This window comes from Poecilia reticulata, linkage group LG13, assembly GCF_000633615.1.
Source record: "Poecilia reticulata strain Guanapo linkage group LG13, Guppy_female_1.0+MT, whole genome shotgun sequence".
Taxonomy (NCBI): domain Eukaryota; kingdom Metazoa; phylum Chordata; class Actinopteri; order Cyprinodontiformes; family Poeciliidae; genus Poecilia; species Poecilia reticulata.
This window is the reverse complement of record NC_024343.1, coordinates 27,220,031-27,246,010: the sequence shown is the minus strand read 5'-3', so window position 1 is coordinate 27,246,010 and position 25,980 is coordinate 27,220,031. Positions and strand designations below refer to the sequence as shown.

The 25,980-nt window shown below is 37.2% G+C and overlaps 2 protein-coding genes across 3 annotated transcripts in view; both read right to left on the bottom strand.

Annotated features, from left to right (window-relative positions):
• Window positions 1-2,370: 2,370 nt before the first annotated feature.
• Window positions 2,371-3,754, bottom strand: LOC103474992 (claudin-8-like). The gene has a single exon (XM_008426337.2). It carries the CDS (start codon window positions 3,365-3,367, stop codon window positions 2,678-2,680), a length of 690 nt encoding a protein of 229 aa, XP_008424559.1. The 5' UTR covers window positions 3,368-3,754; the 3' UTR covers window positions 2,371-2,677.
• Window positions 3,755-8,154: 4,400 nt separating this feature from the next.
• Window positions 8,155-25,980, bottom strand: part of LOC103474994 (T-lymphoma invasion and metastasis-inducing protein 1-like) — a 49,162-nt gene continuing 31,336 nt past the window's right edge. For both annotated transcript variants that reach the window (XM_008426338.2, XM_008426340.2), the window contains exons 14-27: window positions 25,216-25,428; window positions 24,334-24,434; window positions 16,447-16,632; window positions 14,474-14,542; window positions 14,064-14,189; window positions 13,851-13,959; window positions 12,082-12,261; window positions 11,848-11,966; window positions 11,644-11,752; window positions 11,099-11,157; window positions 10,897-11,002; window positions 10,726-10,813; window positions 10,430-10,602; window positions 8,155-9,654 (exon numbers count right to left, since the gene is read on the bottom strand). In XM_008426338.2, the coding sequence (XP_008424560.1) occupies window positions 9,119-9,654; window positions 10,430-10,602; window positions 10,726-10,813; window positions 10,897-11,002; window positions 11,099-11,157; window positions 11,644-11,752; window positions 11,848-11,966; window positions 12,082-12,261; window positions 13,851-13,959; window positions 14,064-14,189; window positions 14,474-14,542; window positions 16,447-16,632; window positions 24,334-24,434; window positions 25,216-25,428 (2,174 nt within the window). In that variant the 3' untranslated portion in view covers window positions 8,155-9,118. The remainder of the gene's footprint in view (window positions 9,655-10,429; window positions 10,603-10,725; window positions 10,814-10,896; window positions 11,003-11,098; window positions 11,158-11,643; window positions 11,753-11,847; window positions 11,967-12,081; window positions 12,262-13,850; window positions 13,960-14,063; window positions 14,190-14,473; window positions 14,543-16,446; window positions 16,633-24,333; window positions 24,435-25,215; window positions 25,429-25,980) is intronic.

Here is a 25,980-nt window from a genome sequence, read left to right as displayed (position 1 = left end):
GCAGCTCTCAGCAGCTCTAAATAACTGCATCAGCTGCAGGTGTCTGAACCATTTCCTGTTAAAACTGCTTCTGAGTACTGAGACTTTATTACTATAATCTGCTTTGTTTAACAAGTATATATCAGACTTCAAATAAAAGTATTTAAACCTTGATTTTGTTGTTTCTTTAATATGATGCGAAAAGTAATTCTATTTGGATACAAGTATAGAATATATGAGCTTCATTTAAGCTTAAGAAACTATATGGTAAGCTTACTATAATTTTATGCAAAAGTTAATCTTGTTTCTTTAAGAATCTCAAGGTAGATTCCTATGATAAAACCATGTAAAAAATGAATAAGAGAAAAATATTCACACCTTCATAAAAGTTTTGGCACCCTGATTAAGTGTGATGTTTCTAAGGCCAGAAACATTAGAGAGTAAATGATCAGATATGATTTTAATTTGACATATGAAAAGTGCAATCATTTGATAAGTTGAAGATAATAAATTTCTGTTTGAAATATTAGCTGGAGAAAGAACAAAAAAATATGTAATTTACACAGGATTGGGAAAGAGTTCAAATATACATGAATCATGATTATATTTAGTTTTGGATACGTATCAATTTTCAAAGCAAACAAAACAAACTTATTTGTATAAATGCACTTATAGAGATGTATTTTATAGGGATGACAAACTGGTCACAGATCCCAAAGCCTCTACATTTTCTATGTAAAGTGAGCTGATGAGAAGGTGTTGGATGCAGAAACATGAGGAGGATTGGTTTCACTTGCCAGAATTTCTCACCTCTTTGCTAACACATTGAAGTATTACTGATATATTTATTGTGATAGCTTCAAATTCATAATTTTCAGGTGCAAAAAGAATAATGTTATTCTTACTGACCTTGAAATGGTTATTTTTATTAGACCACTTTGACCTCTCAGAACTTTTTAACCTCAGTTTATTTGACATTAAAGAAGCTGTTTAAACAATGCCATGTTTGTTTTGGAACTGTAGCCCTGATGGGTGCAACCACTGTCAAGAACTGAACTCAACTTGTCACATATTTTTATAAAACTCTAATCGGGTTGTGGCTAATCAACTTTGTATGAAGCAGTGGTGGTTAGTAAGTTTGGAGCCCAAGAGAGGACCGTGATAAATATAAGCAAACAATAAGTGTGTTCATTATACACTCTGCTTAGCAGTGTGAATTAGTGATACAACTCCATGTCTACCAGTTACAATGTACGTCAAAAATCCAATCTGGAAAAAAAGATTCGATTTTATTTTAGGGATTTTTTAATACGTAAAGTATTTGACTTGTACTGCTGTAACTGTTGGTATCTTAAAATGTAATTTCTCCTAACAAATGAGTAATTAAGGATACCCTCATTTTCAGCTAATAATCCCAAAAGATCCTTTTTTTGTGATGGCATGAGAAATATCTTTTAGCATTTAACATTTATCCATAAAATAACCTACCTGATGAGCAGCTATTGACATGCCAGGAAAGTTGCATCTAATGCCTCATTTAAAAAAAAGAATATGTAAAGAAAGAATAAAAACAGAATATTGTAGATAGTAAATAGTGACTGCTCTCTGAGGTTAGACATGTTTGGTCTGCTGCGTTTTTACCTAGATATGTATGGAAACAATCAAACACATGTTTGACTGCTTCAATGTTATTCAAATGCAATCACCTTTACTTCAACCTCTTTTAATCACATGTATTTGTTTACATAACATTAATATATAACTTATGCATTTAAAAAAAATAAACATTTATAAATACCATTTAGTATACAGTTAAATTCAAATCTTAGGAAGCTACATCAGATAATAGAATAGATGCTTTGGTGTAATTAGGAGTAAACTGAGGCCTATTTTGTTTTATTTCTTAATTTAGACAAAATTTTCCCTCTGAATACTCTGGCTTTTTATTTGTAAATACATAAATAGTAAGGTTATTATTGTTAATGGTTAAATTATTTAAAATGTATTATTTTAAAATAGAAATGACCTGTCTTCTTTGTTAAACAAAGCATCTTGGGAGGAATGAGAGTTCCATCTATAGCGGGCATAGTTGCTAATATGGGCAGGTTGAAGATGAAGTTTGCATCTCTCCTTTTTCTGAGATGTGATCGGCGAGAACATGTGCGACTGCAGCAAGAAAAACCCCACAACTACCACAAACAGAGGAACATCGGGCTTTCCTTCCAAGCCTTCATTAAATTGATTGCTTTGATTAATAGGAAATTTTAAAAACATTATTAATATAATGCTTCAGACTGACGGCTCTAATCCAGTGCAGTCAACTAAGTTGGTTAAATGACTGTTGACTGACTCACAAACATTGTTTTAATGTATAGTGACCCATGTTGAGATGGAAAAGCAAATTCATCAAGAGCAGTTAACATAAATTATTTTATTAAAGCACAAATACATTAAGAACATGCAGGACATTTGTTAAAAATTAAAGTAAAATAAAAAAAATACTCTTAATAAATTAATACTTTTTATGTACAAAATTGGTGGAATGGTAAAGAACATTTGTTACCAGTACTGCTTGTAGTAAAGTAGCCACACCTATGAGTCAATAAAGCCCTTAATTTTGAAGTTTTTTTTAGGTTACATGTTGTAATTATTAAATGCAAATAAATACATTCAGCAGAAAACAAAAATTAACAATTATTTACACATATTCTTGAAATTTATGCAAGCCGGATCCTGTCTGGGGGAGATATATACTGTCCTCTTTGATGGCACTCTTTTCCTCCATAATGTATACATCATGGTAGAGGTCTTCTTCTTTGGATCTTCGTTTGCTGTGTCTGACGAGCAGGATGATTCCAGTGGCCAGTAACACACCAGAAGTTCCCCAGCCAATGAAGATGGCTTGTCCCATCTCTCGTTTCTGAGCGTCCAGCACAGTTGGATTGTAGAACTGCCTGATAATCGAGTCACTCACCCAGCTGACAGGAATGAGTGTGGTCAGAAAGGAAATCAGATACAAACATCCCCCGACAGCCAGAACGATGTTTTTGTTCTTCATGTTGTCACCACAACAGTTGCTCTTCTGGATTCCAAAAGCTGTGACAATCAAGGCACTGAAAACCAGGGCGATGGAGACACACATGAATCCTCTGGCCGCCTGCAGCTCGGCTGGGAGAATCAATAATGAGTCGTAGACCTTGCACTGCATCTTGACGTTAATCTGTCTGTAGCAGGCCATCCACAGACCTTCCCACAGTTCCTCCATGACTATAAGATTAGCCCCAATGAAGGCAGAGACCTTCCAGGTAGGCAGAGCTGTAACAGCTATTGTCCCAAATAGGCCAAAGAAGCCCAGGACCAGGGCTAAAATTTCCAGCTTCTGTTTCATGGTTTAGCGTAAAAAGTACGTCCTCGTCTCGTCTTTCTTGTCTAATGGAGGTACTACCTAGCCTGTCTGCTTTACAAGGCTCTAAATCTGATAGTGTCACGATGCATGCGATGTCACCCAGCTGGTTGGAATTATCTCAACTTTAAGATGACAAGTGGTTTCAGTACAAGGAAACTTGACTACATTTGTCTGTCTCTTAAAAAAACAAAAAGGCAGCACTCCTTGTCATGCATAACACGAACAATGTACATGTGATAAAAGACAATGGGTCACCTGCCAGGTCAACATAGCTGCCCAGGTGTTCGGTAGTGACTAAATCTACAGCTTTAGATTTAGTCACTAAACTAGCTGTTCCTTCCCCAGCTAGTTTACCGTTCAAAAAACATTGTTAAAAATCAAGTGCTTCGCAAAGAAATCCTGTTTTAAATAAACTGCTGTAACTCAAATTACTAAAACGGAAAATTAAATTATTTTTATTTCCTCAATCTATGCAGTGTTAAAATTGTATGTATAACTATAGTTATAGTTATAGTGACACTATAGTCACTATAACTATAGTTATAGTGACAATTAATTGTCATTATAACAATTAATTGTCACTATAACTATAGTTATAGTGACGATGACAATGACCAGCAGGGTGACATCACATGCAGTGACACTATCTGATGTAGAGCCTTGTAAAACAGACAGGCCAAAAAGAGCCAACTCCAAAAACAGTTCAAGCAGTGTAAGAAATACTTTGTAAACATAAATATTGGGACTTTTTTTTTGTTTTTTTTTTACAAGATATAGAAGTATGTATAAAAAAACAAAAAAACAAAGCTGCTACCGCAACATACACACACATACATATATTCACCTTAGGATCAATGCTAATCACAATCTGACTTCTGTGTGTGAATAATTTACGACCGTTCTTCTTCTGCATACACAGAAGAAGAACGTTGATGTCACACAGCAGCCCACTGTTTACGGGAGTAATAATGGATGGAGCCATTTATGGATCACTTTTAAAGTTATTCAGCAAAGGGAACTGACAGTATTGTCACAAGATTGTAAGTGTAACAACACAAAGGAAGCTAATAAAAATAAAGCACAATAAACCACAACATTTTGTTGAGCATTAACTGAATTGTCTGTAGGAAGGTCTGTTTGTGTACACAAAGCCAGAAGTTGTGGGTTTATGATGTGATTCACTTCAGTGACGTTCTTCTTTCATATGTTTATAATTATAACTTTCATCCATTGTTTACATCCATATTTATGTCTGGCTTCTGCTGGTGCAGAATTACGATGCATGTTTTACATCATTGATAGAAAAGTTGGATAAAATGCGACATGAACGTTCTGACTTAAAACGCTTTTAAGACAATCAGATACTTATCCAATTTTCTATAACCTATGGAAGTGGCACAGATCAGGTACTTATGGGCGGTGAAAAGATCGTAATTAAGTCGTTCAGACTGCCATGAAAAAGTTGTCTGTCGGTCACATATGGACCAAATAATCTGACTTGCATCATATTTGTCTGCTGTTTGAACACAGACCTACTACTTGGACAAATGTTCTCAAGCAGTTTGGAAAAAAAATAAATCAAGTTTTTGGGATATTTTTTGGCAGGATATTTGACTGTAAGGGTGAAAGATGACCAGCCAGAAACTTTAGTTGCAGCAGGAATTATAGTCCTGCTTACAGTGTTTGTGTTTGAGGATCCACATCCTGCTTCTATGCAGATTTATAACTGTCCATGATCAGTCCCATCGTGAGGCTTTTAAACCTCAGAACAAAGCAGAGTTGTGTGATTTTATCATCAGGCCATCTTAAAAAAATAAAATAACCAAATTACTAAAAGTCAATAATGAATAGAGCATTCATACTGATGAGTGCAGGTCCAACTGGATCAGCAGGTCAGTTTTCAGTATGAACTCACATGGAGGCAACTTTCTGAATGACCTTGACTTAAAGTGTGAATATACTTTCCTTCTGCTGCTCTCGGGGGGGTAATTGTTCAAGATTTTTCTCAAACTGGAAAACTTGAACTACCACTAATTGTATCTACAATACCGATATTATATATTTAGCACAATACTCTAAGGTGTTGTGACTGATACTAAGGTGTTGTGACTATTCAGACTTTGTATTTGTATTTCATTGCATGACAACACAAACAGCATATTTAAACAAGAGTTTTAGTTTTAAGTTTTAAGAGACACTACTTTAAAACAGTGTGGTATTTCAGGGTGGTGAAGATGAACCACTCCTTCCTCCAAACCTTATATGTCTAAAAAAGGTGACACCCAGTCGACCATCGTGTTTCTGAGAAGTAAGAGACACGGAAAGAGTACCAGAGGGAAAAAAAAATGTGGCATGAGAGGTCATAAGACAGGAACAGAAACTGGAAAACCTGCTGAACAAGTTCTTAGGGCAATACTGTCGTCATCTGCTTTGAATGTAAACAGATAGCATCATGATGAAAAACCCATGGAGACAAAGTTGGATATGAAAAGACAGGCTGTTATGAAAACTCTGTTATTGCTAAAAGTTTAATCTGTGAAGTCTAATTTCAACCCTGATTTGATAGGAAGAAAATAACAGATTTTAACCAAAAAGAAATTAATATGAATGAGTGAGCAGTCTGTTGTTACCCTTTGCTCGAGTTTTAGAGGATGAAAACAACAAAATTACGGCAGGCTCAATGCGCCCTCTGCTGTATGCAAATATGACTGCAGATCAGTCAGTGTTTTCATTGATGAAAAGCCAAGTTTTCCTAGTACAAATATGCACAAACATATTTTTGAATTAATAGTTTACAGGACTTGAACCTTTTAGTTGGTTGTGTATTTTATAATGACAAAAAAATAAAAGAAAATGTTTTAGTAAACCCTTAGATAAGAATTTAATTGTGAAGGTTTGAGGTTCAAAAATCTGTCATAAATTTCAACCTGACATTTTCTTATTGAACCTTTCCTTAAAATAACAAAATAATAGTGTTTGATGTTACATTACCGTATACAGAACTAAAAACAAAAAGAAAATCATTAACGTAATATTATAAAAATGGAACAAGAAAATAATGGCATAAAGTTATTTTGAACAAAAATGTGCTCATATTTTAGTACTCAAGTACTATTAAACTTCTATACGACCACTGTTGCTCATTGATCACCCAGTAACAAATCTTACATAATGTTTTTGATCTGCATCTGTTTTGCCACACAAATAAACTAAGTACATTTATTTGGTGTGTATATGCAAAAGTATTTTTTTTTAGAAAATGACATAAAAAATATTTTTGTTGATCAGATTGAAATGACAAAATCCAGCCCCATTCTAAAATCCCAAAAGTAATGATAGCTCCTAACTCCTGTAGCAAACTGAGTTTTATGGTTTGTATCTCTCACACACATGCTATACAACCTACAAACATGTTCCCTCTGTACTTAAAATGCTAAGAAACATATTTTTTTTTCCAAATTCAATTCAAGTTTCACTTTGAACAAGGCTGTTTGATCTCATTCCAAGATTCTAGTTCCTAGTTCTGACTTCGTAGTCATGTGCAACGAAACAGAAATACCCAATAGGGTTAGTTCCTGGTTTTATTCTTGTCCACATGAGCTTTACACTGTGAGGGAAAATCATCCACCTCTCTCCTCTTTCGATTTTTGTCTTTAAAGCATACTTGTATTAGAACGACTCCTCCTTTGTGCTCATCACAGTTGGTTTATAGTAAATACTGTACTATACTATGGCCTAGTTTAGTATCTACTTTAATAGATTTATAGTGTTGGAGTAACATCGTAAAATAATTGATCTTTTTTTTCTGAAAAAATTTGCCAGCTAGATGAATTATTTTCATTATTGCATAAAAATTTTAACACTGTAAAATGGTCTAACTGTACTTACAGTGCTAGAATATCAACACAATATGGTAGTAATAGTAAGTAAAAAATCATTAATACTTTAACATTGATATTCAGAATGATTTCAAAGCAAATGTGTTATGTTGCACAATTATTTCATATTTTATGGGGGAGTATAATTTTTTCATTAAACTGGATTAAGAAACCAAGAATCCTTCTGCAACTCACCTTCATATCCTTTTCAGGCTTAGGTCTACTTCTGCCGATAATGCACAGCCTTTTCTTGATGCTGGTTTTCTAGTAAAATGATCGTTATTAAAATGTAGGGATTGATTGAAGATGTTTAATTTTATGTAGTACTGATATGACTTTGGCATTACAGTTTTTCCTCTTCTGTTGTGCAGTTGTATACAAATGCTTTGTTGCATGCAGTTAAGGATTCATTTCAGAAAACAGTGGTGGTTCTTGCAGGAATTGTACCCTGGGCACACTCCCTGCTGATTGCTGATCTTCAAAAGTCTGACATGCTGATTTTCAACTGCAGGCAGATACCAATTTCTTTTTTTTTATTTGTCTGAGAAGTTGCTAAATTGGCAACAGCGGAGTGCCTGTTAGCTCAAGTTCAGACGTGAGCTGGTGGGTAGATGGGACAGGACTGAAGGCCCTGATTTTCAGACCTTAGATGTGATCGGTTTCAAATGCATCTATTGACCGGTCACCCAAAATGAAGAAATTTGGGGCATATTTGGTGGTGCACTCCAGAGAAAACTTAATAAGCTGTTTAAAAATGAAATAAATAAATAAATTAAAACACAACAGTTCTGAATTAGAAGTAGGAAACAAATGTATTTATTATGATATCAATACGTTTTATATATACACAAAATAAAAATGCAGTCCTAGAAGCATAATGAACTTTTTTTTAAATCATAACTTCTTTCATTGGTCAGACATCTTGCCAGTCTTTCACCTTGATTGCATGAGCAACTTTGGACTTTCTTTGTGGGAAAAAAAAAAATTACTTCTGTTACTAGCAAATTATTTTACACACAAATAAATAAAACAATTGCTTTGAAATCCATTACTAAAAAAAATAAGTGAACACGGAAAACCTTCTGAAGAAGCTGAAGTGTAAAGTATCTACAATATTGTGTGCATGTGATGTGTCAAGTGTGTCTGAGCTGCAGTACTTTAGGTAGTACCATTGGTAAAATATAACGTAATTTCACAGTAGTAAAAAAAAATGACACAGCAAATACAAATTCAAGTAAAAACAGGATAAGGTTAAAAAAAATTAAAACCCCATTGCTTCAGTGACATTACGGCTTTCACATCATTCTGTTATTAAATGTAACAAGAGAGCTAAAACTAAAGATCACATCCGTGTATATTCATGTGAAAATGTACAGTAATCTATGCAAGACTGTCATCTGGAATTTATTATTCTAGGTCTTTAAGGACAAATAATATACAGCCCTTAGCTATGATAATATCTTGAGTCACAGAGACGAAACAAATATAAATGTTCTCACAATACCCAAATTTGGCAACAGCAGGCAGGACTACAGAATGCCGTCCAAATGTGCAAACCATGCCAATCAAAGCAAGTGATTAGATCCCATGATTGTACCATTATTTCACCTCTCTAAGCAAACACTTGACCGTTATGAAACAGCATCTGATTTGGGATACAGCTCCCTCATTCTGGGTTAATTATTGCTCCACAAATGATCTTACCTGTACAAAAAAGCATTCAGCATAAAGTAAGATAAAGGAGGGTGTACTGTTTCTTTTACTAGCTGGGTGATATACATCAATGCTCATGCACGGTTTGTGATGAGTGATCGTTGTGCGGCAAACGTGGGGAGATTCCTGTCCCCTTCAGCTCTTATGTGGGGCAGTCTGGAGATGAATCCGACGGCTCCCTTCGAACCCAAACCTCAGCCTTCTCTGCTTGATTCTTGTCCTCGGAGTTGTCTGTTACGGAGCTCTTCCTCTCTGTGCCGGATATCTTCTCTTCATCTGGTGCGTCGCTCACAGTTGGAGACGGCAGGCTTTTACTCCCGTCTGTTTCTGCACCCTCCAGGGATAAAGCCATCAGGGGGCTCTCCAGATCAGCCTCTTCGGATAGAGCTCTGGGTGTTTGGCAAAACTCGTCGTCATCATCGCTTAGGATGTCTGTCTCCTTCATTTCTTCCTGGTCTTCATACTCTTCTAGGTCAAACTGCTCCTCCACCCAGCGGTCTGTGTCTCCCGCTAACTCAGACTGCTGCTCATCCTTCTGCTGCAGCGGAACTGAATCGGATTCCTGTGGTGAAGTGAGGTCCTGCTGTTCCGAGTCGCCATCAAAAACAATGTCGGTGTCTATGGTGAAACGATTGCGCACCAGCTTTCTCCTGCCTAGAGTCCTGGTTGGGGCAGATGCTGTTAGGATAAATAAAAAAAATAGTTTTAGTAGAAGTAAGAATTATTATAAATACTTTTGTATTTATGGCACTGAGCATTTGTATTGAGCCATTGCTTTACATAAAATTCTTCTGTATTTTTATAGACAAGTCTTGTAAAGTATACCAGTTCTGTTCAATTCCCATCTCCATTCAGTGCTCCTTCTAGAATTTCTCCCATTGAGTTTGATTTCTCTGTTAGAATTTCAATCAAGCCGATCAGCAAACAGAAGGCATCGGAAACTATGTTGATTTTCGGAGATGTATTTGAGTTGTAGTCTGCCTCTGTGTGTGTAGGGTTATATTTTGGCAATGGAAGAAGTGAACAAAGCTGTTCAATCCATGTTGCTCTCGCTTTCAAATACTGAATTAACATTAGAGTTGGGGTATTATTTTATAACCTATGTATTTTAAAAGTTGCTTACATTTAACCCTGGCTTGTTTGGTCTTCATGCCGTTTGTTCACTGACGTTCTCTAACCCCTGTGATGGAGTTTTTTGCACTGGATTTTGCTTTTAAAAATGACAAATACCCTGGAGCTTTTTCTTTTCAAATGTGACAAAACATTGAGAAGATTAAAGCGGTATTGCTAACTTTGCAAAGTAATATATTAACTGGTTGCAAATTGTTTGGTCGCACAGTTGAACATGTAAATGAACAACCTGGATTCCGCCAAAGATCCTATCTGTGTCAGTTTAGAAGGAATTGGGACACTTTAAGCTGTAGGGTGAATGCAGCCACCGACTGGCATTTACCGGCTCTATTTATGGCTGGACGGGCTCCCTTCAGGGCACAGAGTCGCTTTCCTCCAAATGGCACATACTGCTGGTTGAGGGGTAAACTTTCTGTCTTTAGGAGCTGTCGGCGGTGCTTTTCTCTCAAGATGGAGTGGACCGTCTTCAGAAATTCCTTTCGGCCCTCTGGAGAGCTGAGAAAGGAAAAAGAAGGGTTGCGTCATCAGTTTGTCATTGTGTTGAGAGCAGCAAGAAGGAGCAGCAGACAGGCTTAAATCTGAAGTTAAACTCCGCCTCCTTCAGAAGAAAATCCTCACCTGCAGCACAGGTGAAACGTCCTCTCTGGTCTTCCTTCTGACTCTGATTTTGTGTGAACTATTTCACACATTGCAGAGCTCTCACCGTCTGTGGGATACCAACAATCTGCATCATTCGCAAAGAAACATTGTGAAATTAAAATACAGAGCCGCATTTAATGGATCATCTACCTGTGTTTGACATTGATCGGATTTGAAGGGCATCTGTAGGGATCATGTGACGGAATCGGAAAGGATCTTTTTCTTCCGAAGATACAGAAACTCGATGTGAGCCGCCCTTAAATCAGATAAATATGATATTTATATTAAAGTTACATCTAAATGTTGCTTGTACAGTTACAGAATGCATGTGCCTTTTTGTGTGAAAACGTACAATTTTCTTCTTCTGCTTGGACTCTTCTTTGCATACAAACACCACAGCAGTTTTGAAAACTGAAAGGAGGAAGAAGATGGCAGACATCAGTTACCTCCAAATAATCATTATGTGCAGCAGTCTCTTGTACCCTTTTGTGTGGGTTTTGCATTTTTAATCCATTGGAAATGGAAATGCAGACTTTTGTTTCTCTACTGTATCTGACAAATATTAAAAGAAATGACATTTTTTAAAGCACATTTTATGTTTGTTCATTAATTGGATTTGTTTGATTATTTTCAATCCTACTTATTTTTGCATATAAATGTTTTTGTTACTAAATAAACCCCAAATATCCTCAGTGGGTTACTTTTCCTTAATTGAGCATAATATTACTTATGGTTATGATCATAATGAATACTAAATGTCAAAGTACAAGTGATAAATGTTCAATTCTGGGTTTTATAGCCTATTTTAACAAAGTATCATATTCTAGTACATTTATTGCTGAAACCGTGTAGGAAAACAAAATAGATTGATTAAACTGAATATCATCACTGACATACCAAATGTTGCCATCTGTGGTTCTTTCTTCCATTTTCCCAGAGAAATGGGTGGGTTGATCCATGTCACTGTGTTGTGAAGCAGCAAATCGCCCATCGATAAATCAGCCACCTGGCAGTTGTGTGAAAATATCAACATCGTCATCCCACAGGGACTTTCTTTTTTCTTTTTGACAGAACAAAAAGGCTGCACTTGTCCAAACCTACGTCTTTCTTTTCACTGCTTTGCTCAGTGATCAGCTGGTCAAACACTGCTCCAAACTCCTCGTGGATCTTCTGCATTTCATTGATGTGGCTGGCAACCTTGTTCATGGCCTTAATAGCAACTATGTCAAGCAGAAAACATGTTTTCAGCTAAACTGCCGTGTCCATTCAGGGATTCATTTCAGTTCTGTGATAAAAAGGATTTTGTATCCTCAGTAAACTCTGACATTGTCTTACCATCCAAGTGGTAGTGTTCCTCACTGTCTGGGTCTGTCAGTGAGTAGAGCTCCCTTAGCAGAAGTGGGTATTTTAGCACCCTCTGTATGGGTTTAATCAAATAGGATTCTAGGGTGGAGGAGTGCTGCTGCTTGGGGTTCCGCTCATCAAGAAAGGCCTTGAAATTAGGGTCGGTTTTGGCTGCAATGACAAAAATAACATTAGGTTTGCAAAAGGTTGGAAGAGGTCATGCAATCCTTAGCAGTGTAATTAAATATTTTTTACATGTGGTTTCGTGTGGGTCAGGTGAAATACTTTTCAAGGGATATCAAAATATAAATTGCCTGCTTAGGTGAAGCTGGCCAGTAATTATTTGGAATATAACAGAAAATAACATGGTCATTTTTAAATATAAGCTTCAGACTAGGACCTGCCTCGTTCATTACCCAAATAGCTACACTGAACGCCTCGAACGGGGCTGCAGTAGGGGACACAGCTCATTAAACATCACCCACTCTAACCGGAGAAAGGCAGCCTAATGCAGGTGTGCGCACAGGAATGAGTGGAATCAAAGCAGCATAACACACAGGCTGAAGTTAGTGGTAAGTTCCCGATTATCACAGATTCACCCAGCAAGACCTAAGGTGAGGAGTAGCAGATACTCCATTCTGTATGACGGGTTCAAACTGGTACAGTACATGTAATTCCATTGGAAAAATCTAATTCATTGTCAAAGACAGACATGCTGGCAGCCAGATCGTTTGTCCACAACGACATCACATGGCAACAAGAATTTTTGAGCAGAGATATTTGACTCTGCTTTATGACTACTCTTAGCAGGTGGAAAGTCGTAGGCTTTAATAGTTTTTTTTATTAGTAGTAAATAATTAAAAGCAAAATTTTCATTAAAACTTTGTATGAATGCAAAACACGCATTTTTTTCTTCATTAGACCTGTAAGACTGTACACAAATTGAAAACAAAGTAAAATGTTATAACTGTATGAAAATACCATAGAACTGTGACGGTTTAACTCAGTTATCATATTGTGAGAATCCCACAGTCACCATGCCCAAAAGTACTTCAGTTCAATTTAGTTTATTTATATAGCACCAAATCACAACAAATGCCATCTTGAGTCACTTTGCAAAAATAAAAATAAAGTMAATTCAATCACGCATACATTGCCATCAAACAGTACATTAAGCTCTGTTAATTATCCTAATAAGTTCAAAAATGCCTCAATCTGCTAAACCCAGCAGACTGCATCAAGTCATGGACTTGAGAGATAACCAAGAAATAGTGATAGTAATAAAGGCCTTGTCCAGAGGGCACACAGTTCTGCTTGTCTCTCAGAAAAGCAAAACAAAACCACAGGCTTGCCAAATACAAACCATTTTGTATTGTTGTGTGAAAAGCGAGGAGGAAGAATCAATAAGCATATTTAAAGTGCTTTATTTTAATACCGCCATCAAAACCTGCACAGCAGAAAAGCAGTTGACTCACTGAATATGAATGTGGCAAACAAAGCCAGTGAAGTTAGAAAGGGAGTGGGTGTAGTAGCTTCAGAAGAGTCTGTTCAACACTTCTAATTACATATCATACAATCTAGCCAGGCTTTTAACCTCAAGAACTTCCAGCTGGAAAGTATATGGGGGTCAGATGGACAACTGTGGCTGATGATGAAGAGGAGATTTATGGAGAATTGCAATATACAGCAGATGGTATATACACACTGTCCTTTGAGCCAAGGTGGAATGTCAGCCCAATGAAAAAAAAAAATGTACTCACCCTTCACAAGAACCTTTGGGACCTTAGTGTGACTGGCACAAAAAGCACTGTAGATCTTAAAACGGTCCGCATAGTACAAGAAAGAGCCTCCCAAAGAAAAGAGTATTTTCTGTGAGAGAGTTCACAGAGTCAGAAAGAAAGTTCATAGGTCTTCTGGATGCTTGATGCTGTTTATATTCTAGGATTATGTCTAAAAAAAAGAAAGATTTGTACCTTAAACTGATCAACACTCTCCAGCTTCTCCAGATCTGGAACCAGTCTGGTTCCATCTTCCAGCGTTTTTAGGAACTCAACCTGGAATTCCACCATTTCTGGCAAATTGCCAAATAGAACATCCAGCTGGGGGAAAAGAAATTTAATCATTTCCATCGTCTAGTAGTGTCAAATTTTTAGTATTTTGTAACAGTTACAAAAACTCAAACTGACATACAACATAAATTTTAATATTGCAAATGCATGTAAAAATCTCTCTCTCTCTCTAATTACCATCCATCCCTCTTCTTCTACAAGGCAACACTTCACATGATTATGCAACAAACCATTAATAGAATATTTCAGCAGCACTGGCATCTAAAAGCCAAGCTACCTCTTAAAAGCTCATGCATGGGAAACATTTCACATACCTCATCCTGTGTGAGGAAATTCTCTTTCTGCAGTGGGGTTAAATATCTCCCAATGAGACAATTGAGATCCTGCAAGGCAAGAGTTAAGTGTGTTTAATTGTGTTCTGTCACTATGTGGGACGCTATAGGAAATAGACTCTTGGTGATAAAAGTCAGAGAGAAATGTTGCCAGTCTTGAGGACTTGTTTTAATACGAATGAGCAAGAGACTATTATAAACCACTGCAGGCAACAACAGCTTCATAAATAGGATATGTGGAAAGTTTTTACGAATAACAACAGTGTGTAAAATGGCTGATTCTAAATCATCCTAAAACAAGGAGCTTTTTAGAAGCCAGCACTAAAGAGATATCTGAACAGGAAGCTGTATGATCTCCAGTCTAAAACCAGAAGACAAACAGGAGCATGAGTGCAGCTCAATAATAAAAGCAAAATAATTAAAAATGTTGATTAATTTCAGTAAATTAATTTAGAGTTAATTATATCTAGGTTTATTACCCACAGATTGATATGGTTAAAATATTTATTTCAGTACATGTTGATGATTATGGTTTACAGGCAATGAAAACCCAAACTTCAGTTTCTCAGTATGAATGATTACATAAGATCATAGTGACTGGATTTTTCATAAAATAGTGCTGTTGCTACACACTGCAATCAACTGGGGGGAAAAGGTTGCACATTTTTAAGTATTTGCCCACTCATTATAAGACAACTGTGTTTTTAAACTGTAGTAGGCAACGTATGGGCAGCAATTCACTCAAAGTTCAGTTTCTCAGAAAATGACAATATTCCATAGCAATTTGAAGAAAAAATATGTAATATGGAAGTGTTATGACTCATACAATCATGGGAAAACGCGTGGACTTGATATAGATGTATAGCGAGGCAGGGGTAACCAACAAACTCTCATCGTAAAAAAGCTGGCGTTTTACATATATATTGACTGAAAGGAAAAGTGTGGTTTGAATTTGCGATTCACTATTTTGGTCAGGATTCAGTGTGACTGGAGTTGGTATGGTTATTCTTAAGGCACCGACTCCAGTCGCACTGAATCCTGACCAAACTAGTAATACCAAATACTGACCTTTTGTATTATTGTCACATTAATATAGTAGCAATGCCAAAAAAAAACAACAAACATCTAAGTATGTACAATACAAGAACAAATCTTTCTGAAAGGAGACATTCCTGTGTTAAACCTTTTATTTAAATTTGTTCCTCAAAAAATCTGATTGTTATATAAGACGGAGTATTGGGTTTTCATTAGCTATGAACCTTTATAATAAAAATTAACAAAAATATCACTCTGTGCAAATCATTAGGAGTTTCCCTTTTTTAACAGAATTATTGACATAAATGACCCTTTGGACGATATTCTAGCATATTGAAATACATGTGTATAATAAACTTGTATACCAGCAAACCTACAAATTAATTTGACAGCAGCATTCATTTCAAATCATTAATTATCACTAAAAGTCCTCTGTGGCATTTGTTCCTCTGGCTTTTAAGTCCCTGTGGTGTTTTTCAGCAGCAATTAAACATACAAACAAAGTGCACCAGACTAAAGTAAATTAGAATAAATCATCAATTCCCCTTAAACCTTGTGCAATATACAATCAATCATTTGTAATGTGATTTCTATAGTAAGCCCATTTGTGCCCCCTGGACTGAGAATCATTAAGACAGTCGTGACATTTTCCAATTACATACCATCTCTAACCCAGTTATTCCACCGAGCCATTTTTATTCCGAGCTGGAAAAGATTAGAAAATATCCAGACAAGGACACAGCTGTGTCCCCCATCACATCTCCGGGGACGCAGAGATAAATATGGATCGGTTGTATAGAATAGACAATATGAAGGCGGAGCACATCTCAAGACTGATAGAATCTCTGACTGCTGCACAGGAGAACATATGCACTCACAAACACCATCTGCTTGGAACGAGTCTGATGATCGATACTGACTTTGACATAGGTGCGCTCGGTCTCCACGAGTTCACAGATCACTTTGCGGAGCTTGTCGGCATCGGACAGCTGTCGGGGAGTCGCGGTAGGCGGGAAGGGTGAGTCCGGGCTCGGCGAAGAGGACACGCACTCTGAGGGATTCATGTCATGGAGACTGCGGCAGAAAGCGGCGACCTGCTCTGTGCTCTTTAAAGGAAAACAGGAAGACAAAAGAGACAGGTAAGTGATCAAAAACAGGCAAAAGTGTAATCCAAATGTGAGGATATAAAAGGAAATCTGCATGAAGCAACCAATCAGCACCTTGGAAGGAAATGTGTAGGCATCACCTTCTACTTACTGCTGTGCACAGACTCATGACTGTGCAGAGAGTGAGCCTAGAAAGAGGCAGAGAGCCAGCTCTAAAAAAATCTTTTGCACTAATTTGGTCTATTTCAGTCCATCACAACTATGACTTTCCAACCTCCTCGTTTTTGCTCACTTTCCCGGGTGCTTTCTTCCTGCTGATGGATTAGTGGTGTAATGATTCAACTCTTTCACTGGATCAAAATATATACACACACTGTGTGTCCACAAAGAGTATGAGTTGCCATGGTGACTGGCCCTGATGTGCATTAGACTATTATTTTGGACAAAAATAGACCCCTCTCAACAAAAGCCTACATGGCTGAACAAATAGTTACTTTGTTTGCAAAAGGCTACAGCCTCGCCAGCCAAACAAAAACCTAAATAAATAAAAACAAGAAATGCTGGCTTGTAACATCAATACAAGCACAAAAGAGAACGCACAAAGAGGCTCCTTCCTTATCCATCACAACTTGATTTCATCATATTGTGGATTATCATGGCACAAAAGAGATCAGCTGAGAAAATCCAGCAGAGCGGTCAGGGGCCATGCAAAAGGCACAGCCAGCAGGAGTACATTAAAAACCGGGTAAAGGAGGGCAAAGACGTCACCCGCTTGTAATATGGCGAGTTTTATAGACTTGATGGAAGCAATTTATCCTGTCGCACCTACAAATACCTCTGGGAAATAATAACGATATGGACTTCACACAGCTGCAAAAGATGGATGCCTCTAATCTTAAGATCAAAGTGGCTGCCAGTCAGCACATCTCACAATCTCAACACCATCTCCTGTGCATAAAACGCTCGCCAAACAAAACTGACATTTGTTTCTTCAAAAGGTCTGTTTCATTACATGCAATTCAATTAAGATCTTCATGTTTGCTTTTAATTCATCATTCATTTGTATGTAATGACTGCAATAAATTCAAATATCAATGCCAGACACGTCTAATCTCACACAGCTTTTATAAATTAAACTGATTGTCAACATTATCTAATCAAGGAGACATTTATGTGAGGCATGAAAGACGACCCTTTGTTCCGCTTGAAAAATTCCCCAAAACTCTCAGACGGCTTGCTCACCAACTCAGAAGTGGTAAAATGGCAACTTTATAATGTATAAGTAGGAAATTTGCTAAATTTGTGGAGCAAGCATGTATCAAACATTTCTCAACATGAATTTGTTGTTGCTGACTTCCAATTGTGAATAAAGGGCAACAAAACAATTTTTGAGTGTGTTTGAGTATTTGAAAACTGAAAACAGACTGAAAGCCCTTTAAACTAGAGCCACATTCAGATACCCAGTTCTTTCTTTGCTCAAAAGCCAAAAGAGTAGAAGTGTGTCTTTAAAAGCTCATAAAAAGTCTCCAGACTTTGGAATGGTACATTATTTCACAAAGCAGGGACATTTTTGTTTGGACCTTGGAACATTCAAGCGTCCTTTTTTTTTCTTCCCCTTTCTGTGTTTGTGGATGTATAGCAATAGGGGAAATCATTAAGACCCTTAAAAAAACAGTACATTTTTATATCAATTCTGTAATAAACAGCAAGCCGTTGAAGTGAAGCCAGAACTGGAGCTAGATGTTCCCGTTTTCTAGTTCCTGATAGTTTGTCAGTGTACCAGTTTTTACTGCACACTTTTTTTTGATCCATCTCTTTATGAGGTTAAATCACACAGAACTGACCTTTTAGGTATTGCCAAGTGTTTAAAATCCATGAGAATTTGGTTTTAAACAAAATTAACACATTCACAAATTGACGGCATTTGGCATGGCATTTGACAAAATGTAATGTTAATTGCTTGTTTCACAATTGGTTTCTGTTTTATGTTTTTATGGTGTAGAGCACTTTGTTTGAACTGCCTTGTTGCTAAAATGTGCCATACAAATAAACCTGACTAGATATTCAGCAGTACTCTGAGTGTCGTCGGTTTATTGAGATGCAACCAGTAAGAAGTGCTAATAACTTTTACTACTTTTTACATAATGCAGCAGTTATTTAGATCCTTAAATCTGGAGCATTTTAACTCATGGCAGTCGGCACCTTTAACACACATTAGAAGTGTTGAGATGAAATGGATTGGACTCAAGAATTGTAAATTTTATCAGAGGTCTTTATGCCTCTGGACTACAGGGAGATGAGCCTTGTATCATCGCGGACCAGAGGCAGCAGGTGTGGTATGTTTGATAGAAAATAATAGAGCTTGTTTTTTGGGTGGTTGTGGTGGTGTGTGTGTGTTTTGTGGGTGGTGGGTTCATGTAGTGCTTTTAGTTTTCCTAACGATGCCGTTTAAATCTCTTCTTTTTTTTTTTTATTTGATCTCGAGCACACGGAATTGTTCAACTGTGTCTAAATAACAAAAATAAAGAAGCCATCAGCAGTTTAGAAGAGCCTATTAATCCAAGATGAAATAAGTAGACGTGTTTTAGGATCTCTAGTTCAGAGCTCATCATCACACACAAGAGGAGTGTTATAATTGCCTCTGACTGCCACCTTCTGGGCTTCAGATCCAACTAATTATCCCCTGCTTAGTTTTGTTCTTTAAGGCGTCTGTGACCATAAGAAAGAAAGGAAATGGAAATAAATTCCTTACGATAACTAATCAGTGGCACTCATTTTGTCCTCGTCTGTTTAGACTTTGGTGCAGAAGGATGTGGAAGAACATTTGTGCAGCACTAATGTAGAGAGAAAACTAGAGAAATAAGCTGGACTTTTTTTCTACTACTGTACCACTTCTCAAATGGTGAGAAGAAACTTAAAAACACTGACCAGTATTAACATGATTAATTATGATTTGCTGTCTTAATGCATGTAAACAGAGCACTATAAAATATTGGCAAAGCTGACTTCAGTCTGCACACACAACAAAACGGGATGACAATTTATTAATTGTGACAGCTTTTAGCCAGAACAGCCGCCTCGTTCCATTATGCGATATTAAATTGAACATGCCAGGACCGATGTCGGTACAAGACTCCTGTTGATCTTCAGCAGGGTTGGAAATCTTGCCAAACTGATCATTAAGAGAGGTCAACAAAGCATGGATGTGTGCCCAATTTGGCTCCATGCCGTGGCATAGAGAGGCTCTGAATGCAGTGACTGAGATGGAGAAATCCTTTATTAATCTGGCCTTTTTCAGTATGGCACTTTATATTTGCATTAATGTTCAGAACAAGTAGTATCTGTGATCAAACTCTCTTTGAATATTTAAGAAAGCAGCTCAATGATTCACAGCACAGGTTACTCGCCAGATCATTTGACATTCTAGTAGATGAAGCGAGTTAAAATGCATTAGGACTATTTCGTTTTTAGGGGTTTAGTAAGTATTCTGCACCAGTTACTAATATCAAGATACAAGAGATTTACAGTTTGACTTTCAAAACCACAAAAATGCTCATCAACTGAGACACCAGAAAGTTCAAAGCAACTAGAATTTTCTCCAGCTGTATGGAGCATAAAGCTGCACAATGTTCCCTCCTTCCCCCTTTGCAGCTGTAGACCAAAATGAGCTTTTACACACTTTCCTTACTTACAGGAAAGACAGAAAATGCAAACATTCATGGTGTTGAGCCTAAGGAGTGCTACTCATAATACTCATCTCTATAGCATTAAATGCTGTAATATTGTAATATGAACCACAGCATAATCTCTAAGCATATTTATTTCAATTGTTTTATCAATAAAATGTAAACAATCTGTCATATACAGACTTATCAAACAACATTCTTAAGACATCTCAGATTATTACGACTTAGTCATGTTAATAACTTAGACGTTTGTTTGAAAATTAGAATATTATGTAAGATGAATGAAAATTTTTTTTCTTCTTTTTTTTGGACTGTTGGCAATCACACATATGATTGCCGACCGCAGAGAGAGTCCTGACGCCTTCAAAAAGGAGGCTCTGTCACAAAAGGTTGTTTTTCAGAGCATTGTATGCAAGTATGTTAGTGGAAAGTTAAGTGGAAGAAAAAAAACAATAGTATAAATAGGTGCATGAACAAACCAAGGATCGTTATTCAAAGCCCATTAGCAGAGTTTGGGGGGAGTGTGGACTACAGCTGGACTCAGAGGATGCAGACGATAACCTACAACTGTTGAATTGTAAAACCATTCTTACTCTCTGTATAATGAATATTTATATCAGTGTCATGTTTGAATTGCATTCCTGACATAGCTTTTTGTTTTCCAATTTGTAGAACTGCACATGTATAGCCCATTAAACAATCAGTGCCTTCTCCAGTACAAATATGCAAAAAGCCTTAAAGTAAAGTCATCTGGATGACTGCAATAGCCATATAAGAACTAGGAATGAAGTCCTCCGACTCCTCCTGCCTTGGTAAATTGATAATACAATTTAACAAGTTTCACTGAGCCACGCAAGACAGTCAGTCTGGTCATAGTTCTCACAGTTTAGTCTAATTAACACCATTGCAGTTGTGAGCTTCTAAACAGTCATGAGATGGCAAAGAGACAGACGACAAGAAAAAAACGGCAAAGCTTTTAGGATAAGTACGAACAGAGTGTAAATCAAAGACACTGTCATGGGTAAAAAATAAAAAAAAGTGTGAGAATCCAGTTTATTGTCTCCCCTAGCTTATTAAATATGGATGAAACACATAAAGCAGCACAGCGCTGATGAGGTAGAGAGAAGGTTACATATCTGCTCTGTGAATCTGACAAGAGATTGATATCACAGCCCAAGACTGCGAGGGAGAAAGCTCCCCCAGCAGTCAATCACCGCAGCAACGCGGAGGGTAGTTTCTCAAAGTCATGTCAGGTCCAAGTTTCACGGGAATGAACTCCTGCACGTAGCCGTTTATTTCCTTATCATCTTGTGAAGAACTCCTGTGATTATGGGGCAACTATGCGACACATCGATGACTCACAGCTTCCTGTCTTTAGCGGCCGAGAGGGGGGCTTTAAACAAAAGCTACGAAGGTGTTTTCCTTCCCTAACTAAGACGAAATAGCTACGACCGCAGCGACAGCAATCCAGGTAAAGAGATACATGACAGAGATCTCACCAGATGAAGCATGTCATAGATGGAGTCTGCGGAGCGCTTTCTGTGCTTGCTCCACTTCAGGACGGACATTGCCCAGTGCCAGTCAGTGGACAGTCAGCGGCAGGTAAAGTGCCCGAGAGATAACTCCAGGTTTGTTTTTTTTTTAAAAGTCAAGCCTACTCTGTGCCTCTGGAACACATCTCTTCGCCCCCTTTTGTCTTTCCCGTTTTAAAAAAGAAGGTGCTGTGGTCCTTGAGTGAAGCTGCACAGCCTCCTCCTCTCCGCCCACCAGCACTTACAGCCTTCCAGCTCCCCCCTCTTTTGCGCCTTCACAGTCTGCTGTAGCTCTCACTAATATTCTCCTGTTTTCTCTCTCTGGCTTTCTCTCTCCTTTACAGGCTGGCTAAACTCGGGCACACGGAGTGAGTGTGAGGATCTGTCCAGCTTTGACAACATTGCAAATGAGTTTTAATAATCCCTGTGACTGAACCCAGAGCAGAGGAGTGCAGGAGGAACGGAGTCGTCTCCTCGAAGGTTGCAGTGCAGCAGGATTGGCTGGGTGAGCAACACAGCAGTAGAATATAAATGTAGGGTTTGATGAAGAGGAGGGGGGTGAAGGGAGCTGCAAACAAGCAGGCTTTGCAGGAACAAAACCGATAACGGGGAATTTTATATATAAACTCTTATAAATTAAATGAAATAGGAGTATATAGCCTACTTAAGCTTCTATTACAATGATTGACTTCTACATGTGCTTGCAAAATTTGGTTACCAGATAATTTGATCATAAAAGAAAGTAACACTAATCATAGGCCTGAGAAAAGACTTGTTTTAGTGTAAGCTTTCACACCACAGAAGAGGATTCACTGCATCAGGACTGCTTCAAGTTCAGTAAGTGGAAATGGAAAAACTGCAACTGATACTCAGGAAACGCGAATCGGTGAACATAATAAAACAAACAGTGCCTTGCCAAAGGGCTCATATACTGCAGAATTTTATGTGATAGACCAACACAAAGGAGTTATTAAAAACATGTGGTGTGAAGACTTTTGATAAATAAAAATCGAGAAGTGTGAATTTCTGTTCGACCCCCGCTGCGTCTCTTGGTCCTGATGGAGCCGTTTGTTCTGACAAACCATGAAGTTTCACAGAGCAGCTGAATTTATAGTGAGATCATATCAAACAGCTGCAGATCTATCTATCAGAGAAAAGAGCTTACATATATCTTATAGATTTTTATTTGGGGAAAAAAAAATTCGTTCCGTTTCACAACTAGGTTTGTCACGCTAATATACTTTGATGTACGATAAGTAATTTTAATAATTAATGCAATAAACTAATTGTTTTGAGACTATTCTCAAGTAATATTGATAGTGGCATAATCCTGCAAGCTCACCCCCTCAAAGACCAGTAAACTTGAATTTAGTAAAGAACACTGGGAGATATTTGAAATATGCAAAATAAAAAATAAAACTGAAATAAAATCTACTTGATACCAAACCATAAATATGATGCTTTGAAAGCAAAATTGCCCTTCAAAAAATATTAATCATCAGAATGGAAATTATCAAGCTCATTTTAATTCATAATCCAATTGAGTAATTTCTTATCGCAGCAGCTTATTCACAACTATGTGCTACTTTTTGTTGGTCCATCGCAATCCCATCCCAACAATCCCAATAAAACAGTGTCTATAAACATGATGTAAAAGAGTCAGGGGGTGTGAAAACTTTTGCAATGAACTGTACACTGTGTTTAGTCATCAAGAAGATAAACATATTGCAGAAGCATAAATATGCTAAACATAACCTTATTTGGATTAAGAAGATCAGATGATGCTGTCTACATACAGACTTAATCAGGTCGTAAACTGGTGCGATGACTGATTAGAAATGTTGCAATCAAGAAAAAGACACTTGGAAAACCTTTTAAAGTCAGATACGAAGATAAGTTTAGAGATCAGTGTCTTAATTAAGCCATATTTTTCCATCAGCATGGAAAAAAAATTTACCATCAGCCAAAAGCAAATTAATGACAATGTTACTTCTTCATCTTGACAGTTGTGCTCTTCTGTAATTTGTGTCCCTTGATGAATGAACCTCATTCATCCTAATGGCTAGTAACGGTGCATAATAAAGACATTAGAAATTAAGCTTAATAAAGGCAAATATCACCAGCATGTTTCATTCAAAAAGCTTTAAGTTTATATACTTTTGTGGAGGCATTTTTAATATTGAGCCATTATTAATGTTATGTTGTCAAAGGCTACTATATTCCTTTACAGCAGTAGTCAAAAGGAGGCGCGATACAGACTTGCACTTAACAGCAGCACCCATAAGTGAATGTGAACAAAAACGGCAGAGCTTTCGTAAAGTGCTGAAATGAGCCAGTAACAGGTGGTGACTCAAACTGTGCTGCAGCAAATGTTCATAAGAGCGTTTTTTTTCCCGTAACAGAAAGCTGAGAAGGGTTGCTGCGAAGGACAAGTAGGAAGCATCAAAACAAGATGTGCTGTCACGTGTTTGCTGCAGTCTTACCTTTCCGCACTCGTCAAATTCGCTAAATATCTCCGAATCATCGTCCAGGCTGTCTCCAGAGCTCTCCAGCAGCAGTCCCACACCATCGTCCAGAATCTCCTCTGCATCGAAACAAAACACAAACACAAGCTCTTGTTGTTTCCTGTTAAAGCATTTCACTACTTTGCCATGTAAGAATGATATTTCTAAAGCCATGGTTGTTGAAAGCTAAAAGTCCAAAATGTGCCACCTTTCATTTTTCTGATTTATCTAGAACTGTTTCGGGACACATTCTGTGTCCTCCCAATGTTTCCATACATTTTGCAATTAAAATGTCTCGTCACCCGTGAAAGTGAACAGCTATTCAAAAGCTGTTAGAAATACTGGGAACATGAATTAACTTTGGACAAATTTAGTACATTTGACAACTAAGCATCTGTTGATGTAGATGAACATCATGCATCACTGTCTGTCTTTGAGAAGCCACCAACTCTTCCTGAAAACATGTTTATTTATAGCTGTGTTCGTTCATGGCTCATTTCCTTTTGGTTTAGTTACACGTACAGTATTTACAGTATTTTTGTTGAAATAGTAATTATATTAAAAGTCAATTTAACTCTATACAACAGAACAACATTGTCTTCATATATCATATCAAGTTTTAAATCATATGGAACCATTAATGTGTTTGTTGCATAGAAAGTCTGAATGCAACCACAATGGAAACCTTTTAAAAGCCAGGGGAAAAAAAAATTTTTTTTAAACTTTTTTAATGTCTAAAGATAATTAAAATATCTCAAATTATATGTACGTTTATATGTACAAATGTATTTTAACATTGCAGGGGAAGCTATTTTCACTGCTACATTTGCTCATGAGGCTTTACTTAAAATCACTTTTTACCTTGACTTTGGGAGAAGATGTCAGTGTAGAGGTCTTCTGCCGCATCGGAGCGCCGCGGTGGAAGGTAGCAAAGCTGACGGCGGTCCACTGAGGGCAGAGTGTTGACCGTCAAAGCCAGAGACACTTGGGAGAACGCAGCCTTCATGTCTGAGAAATTCAGACTGTGGGAGTCTTTCCCATTCAGCTGGAGAATTTCATCGCCGGCATTCAGACCTGTTAAAAACGTAAGAACAAGATTCACTTCATGTTATTCCCCTTTAAATTATTCATGCAAGAGGTAAACTTTTTTAACTGTCTGCAGTGACAGATAGAAATATAGGATGTCCAGTATTTCCAGGAATGTCTAACAAAATCAATAAAAGTAGGAGTTAGTTGAACTTTGAAGATAGTTTTACATTCCTTGACATTTTATATGCAAACCATTTACTTTTCCTGAGTTTTAGCTTTAGGTGGAACCATCTGTCTTAGAAATGAAACGGACAGTTCAGAAAAACTGAAAATATGACAGCATAAAACAGGTCAATAAAAACTCTCTTTTTGTCACCTAAACCAGGCCCAGATAAAAATCCACATAAACAGTCTGACACCCTACGTTAAAAGTATCTAGAGGCAAAAGAACTGCCAAAGAGCAAAGTGCTAAATCCAAGATAAAGGACATGAATGGATCATGAATCATTCATAAATAACTTTTCTGGATTTTATTCTTTGACATTTGAGTAAAAAATAGACTCTAGAAACCAATGACCAGAGCTGCATAAATCAAAT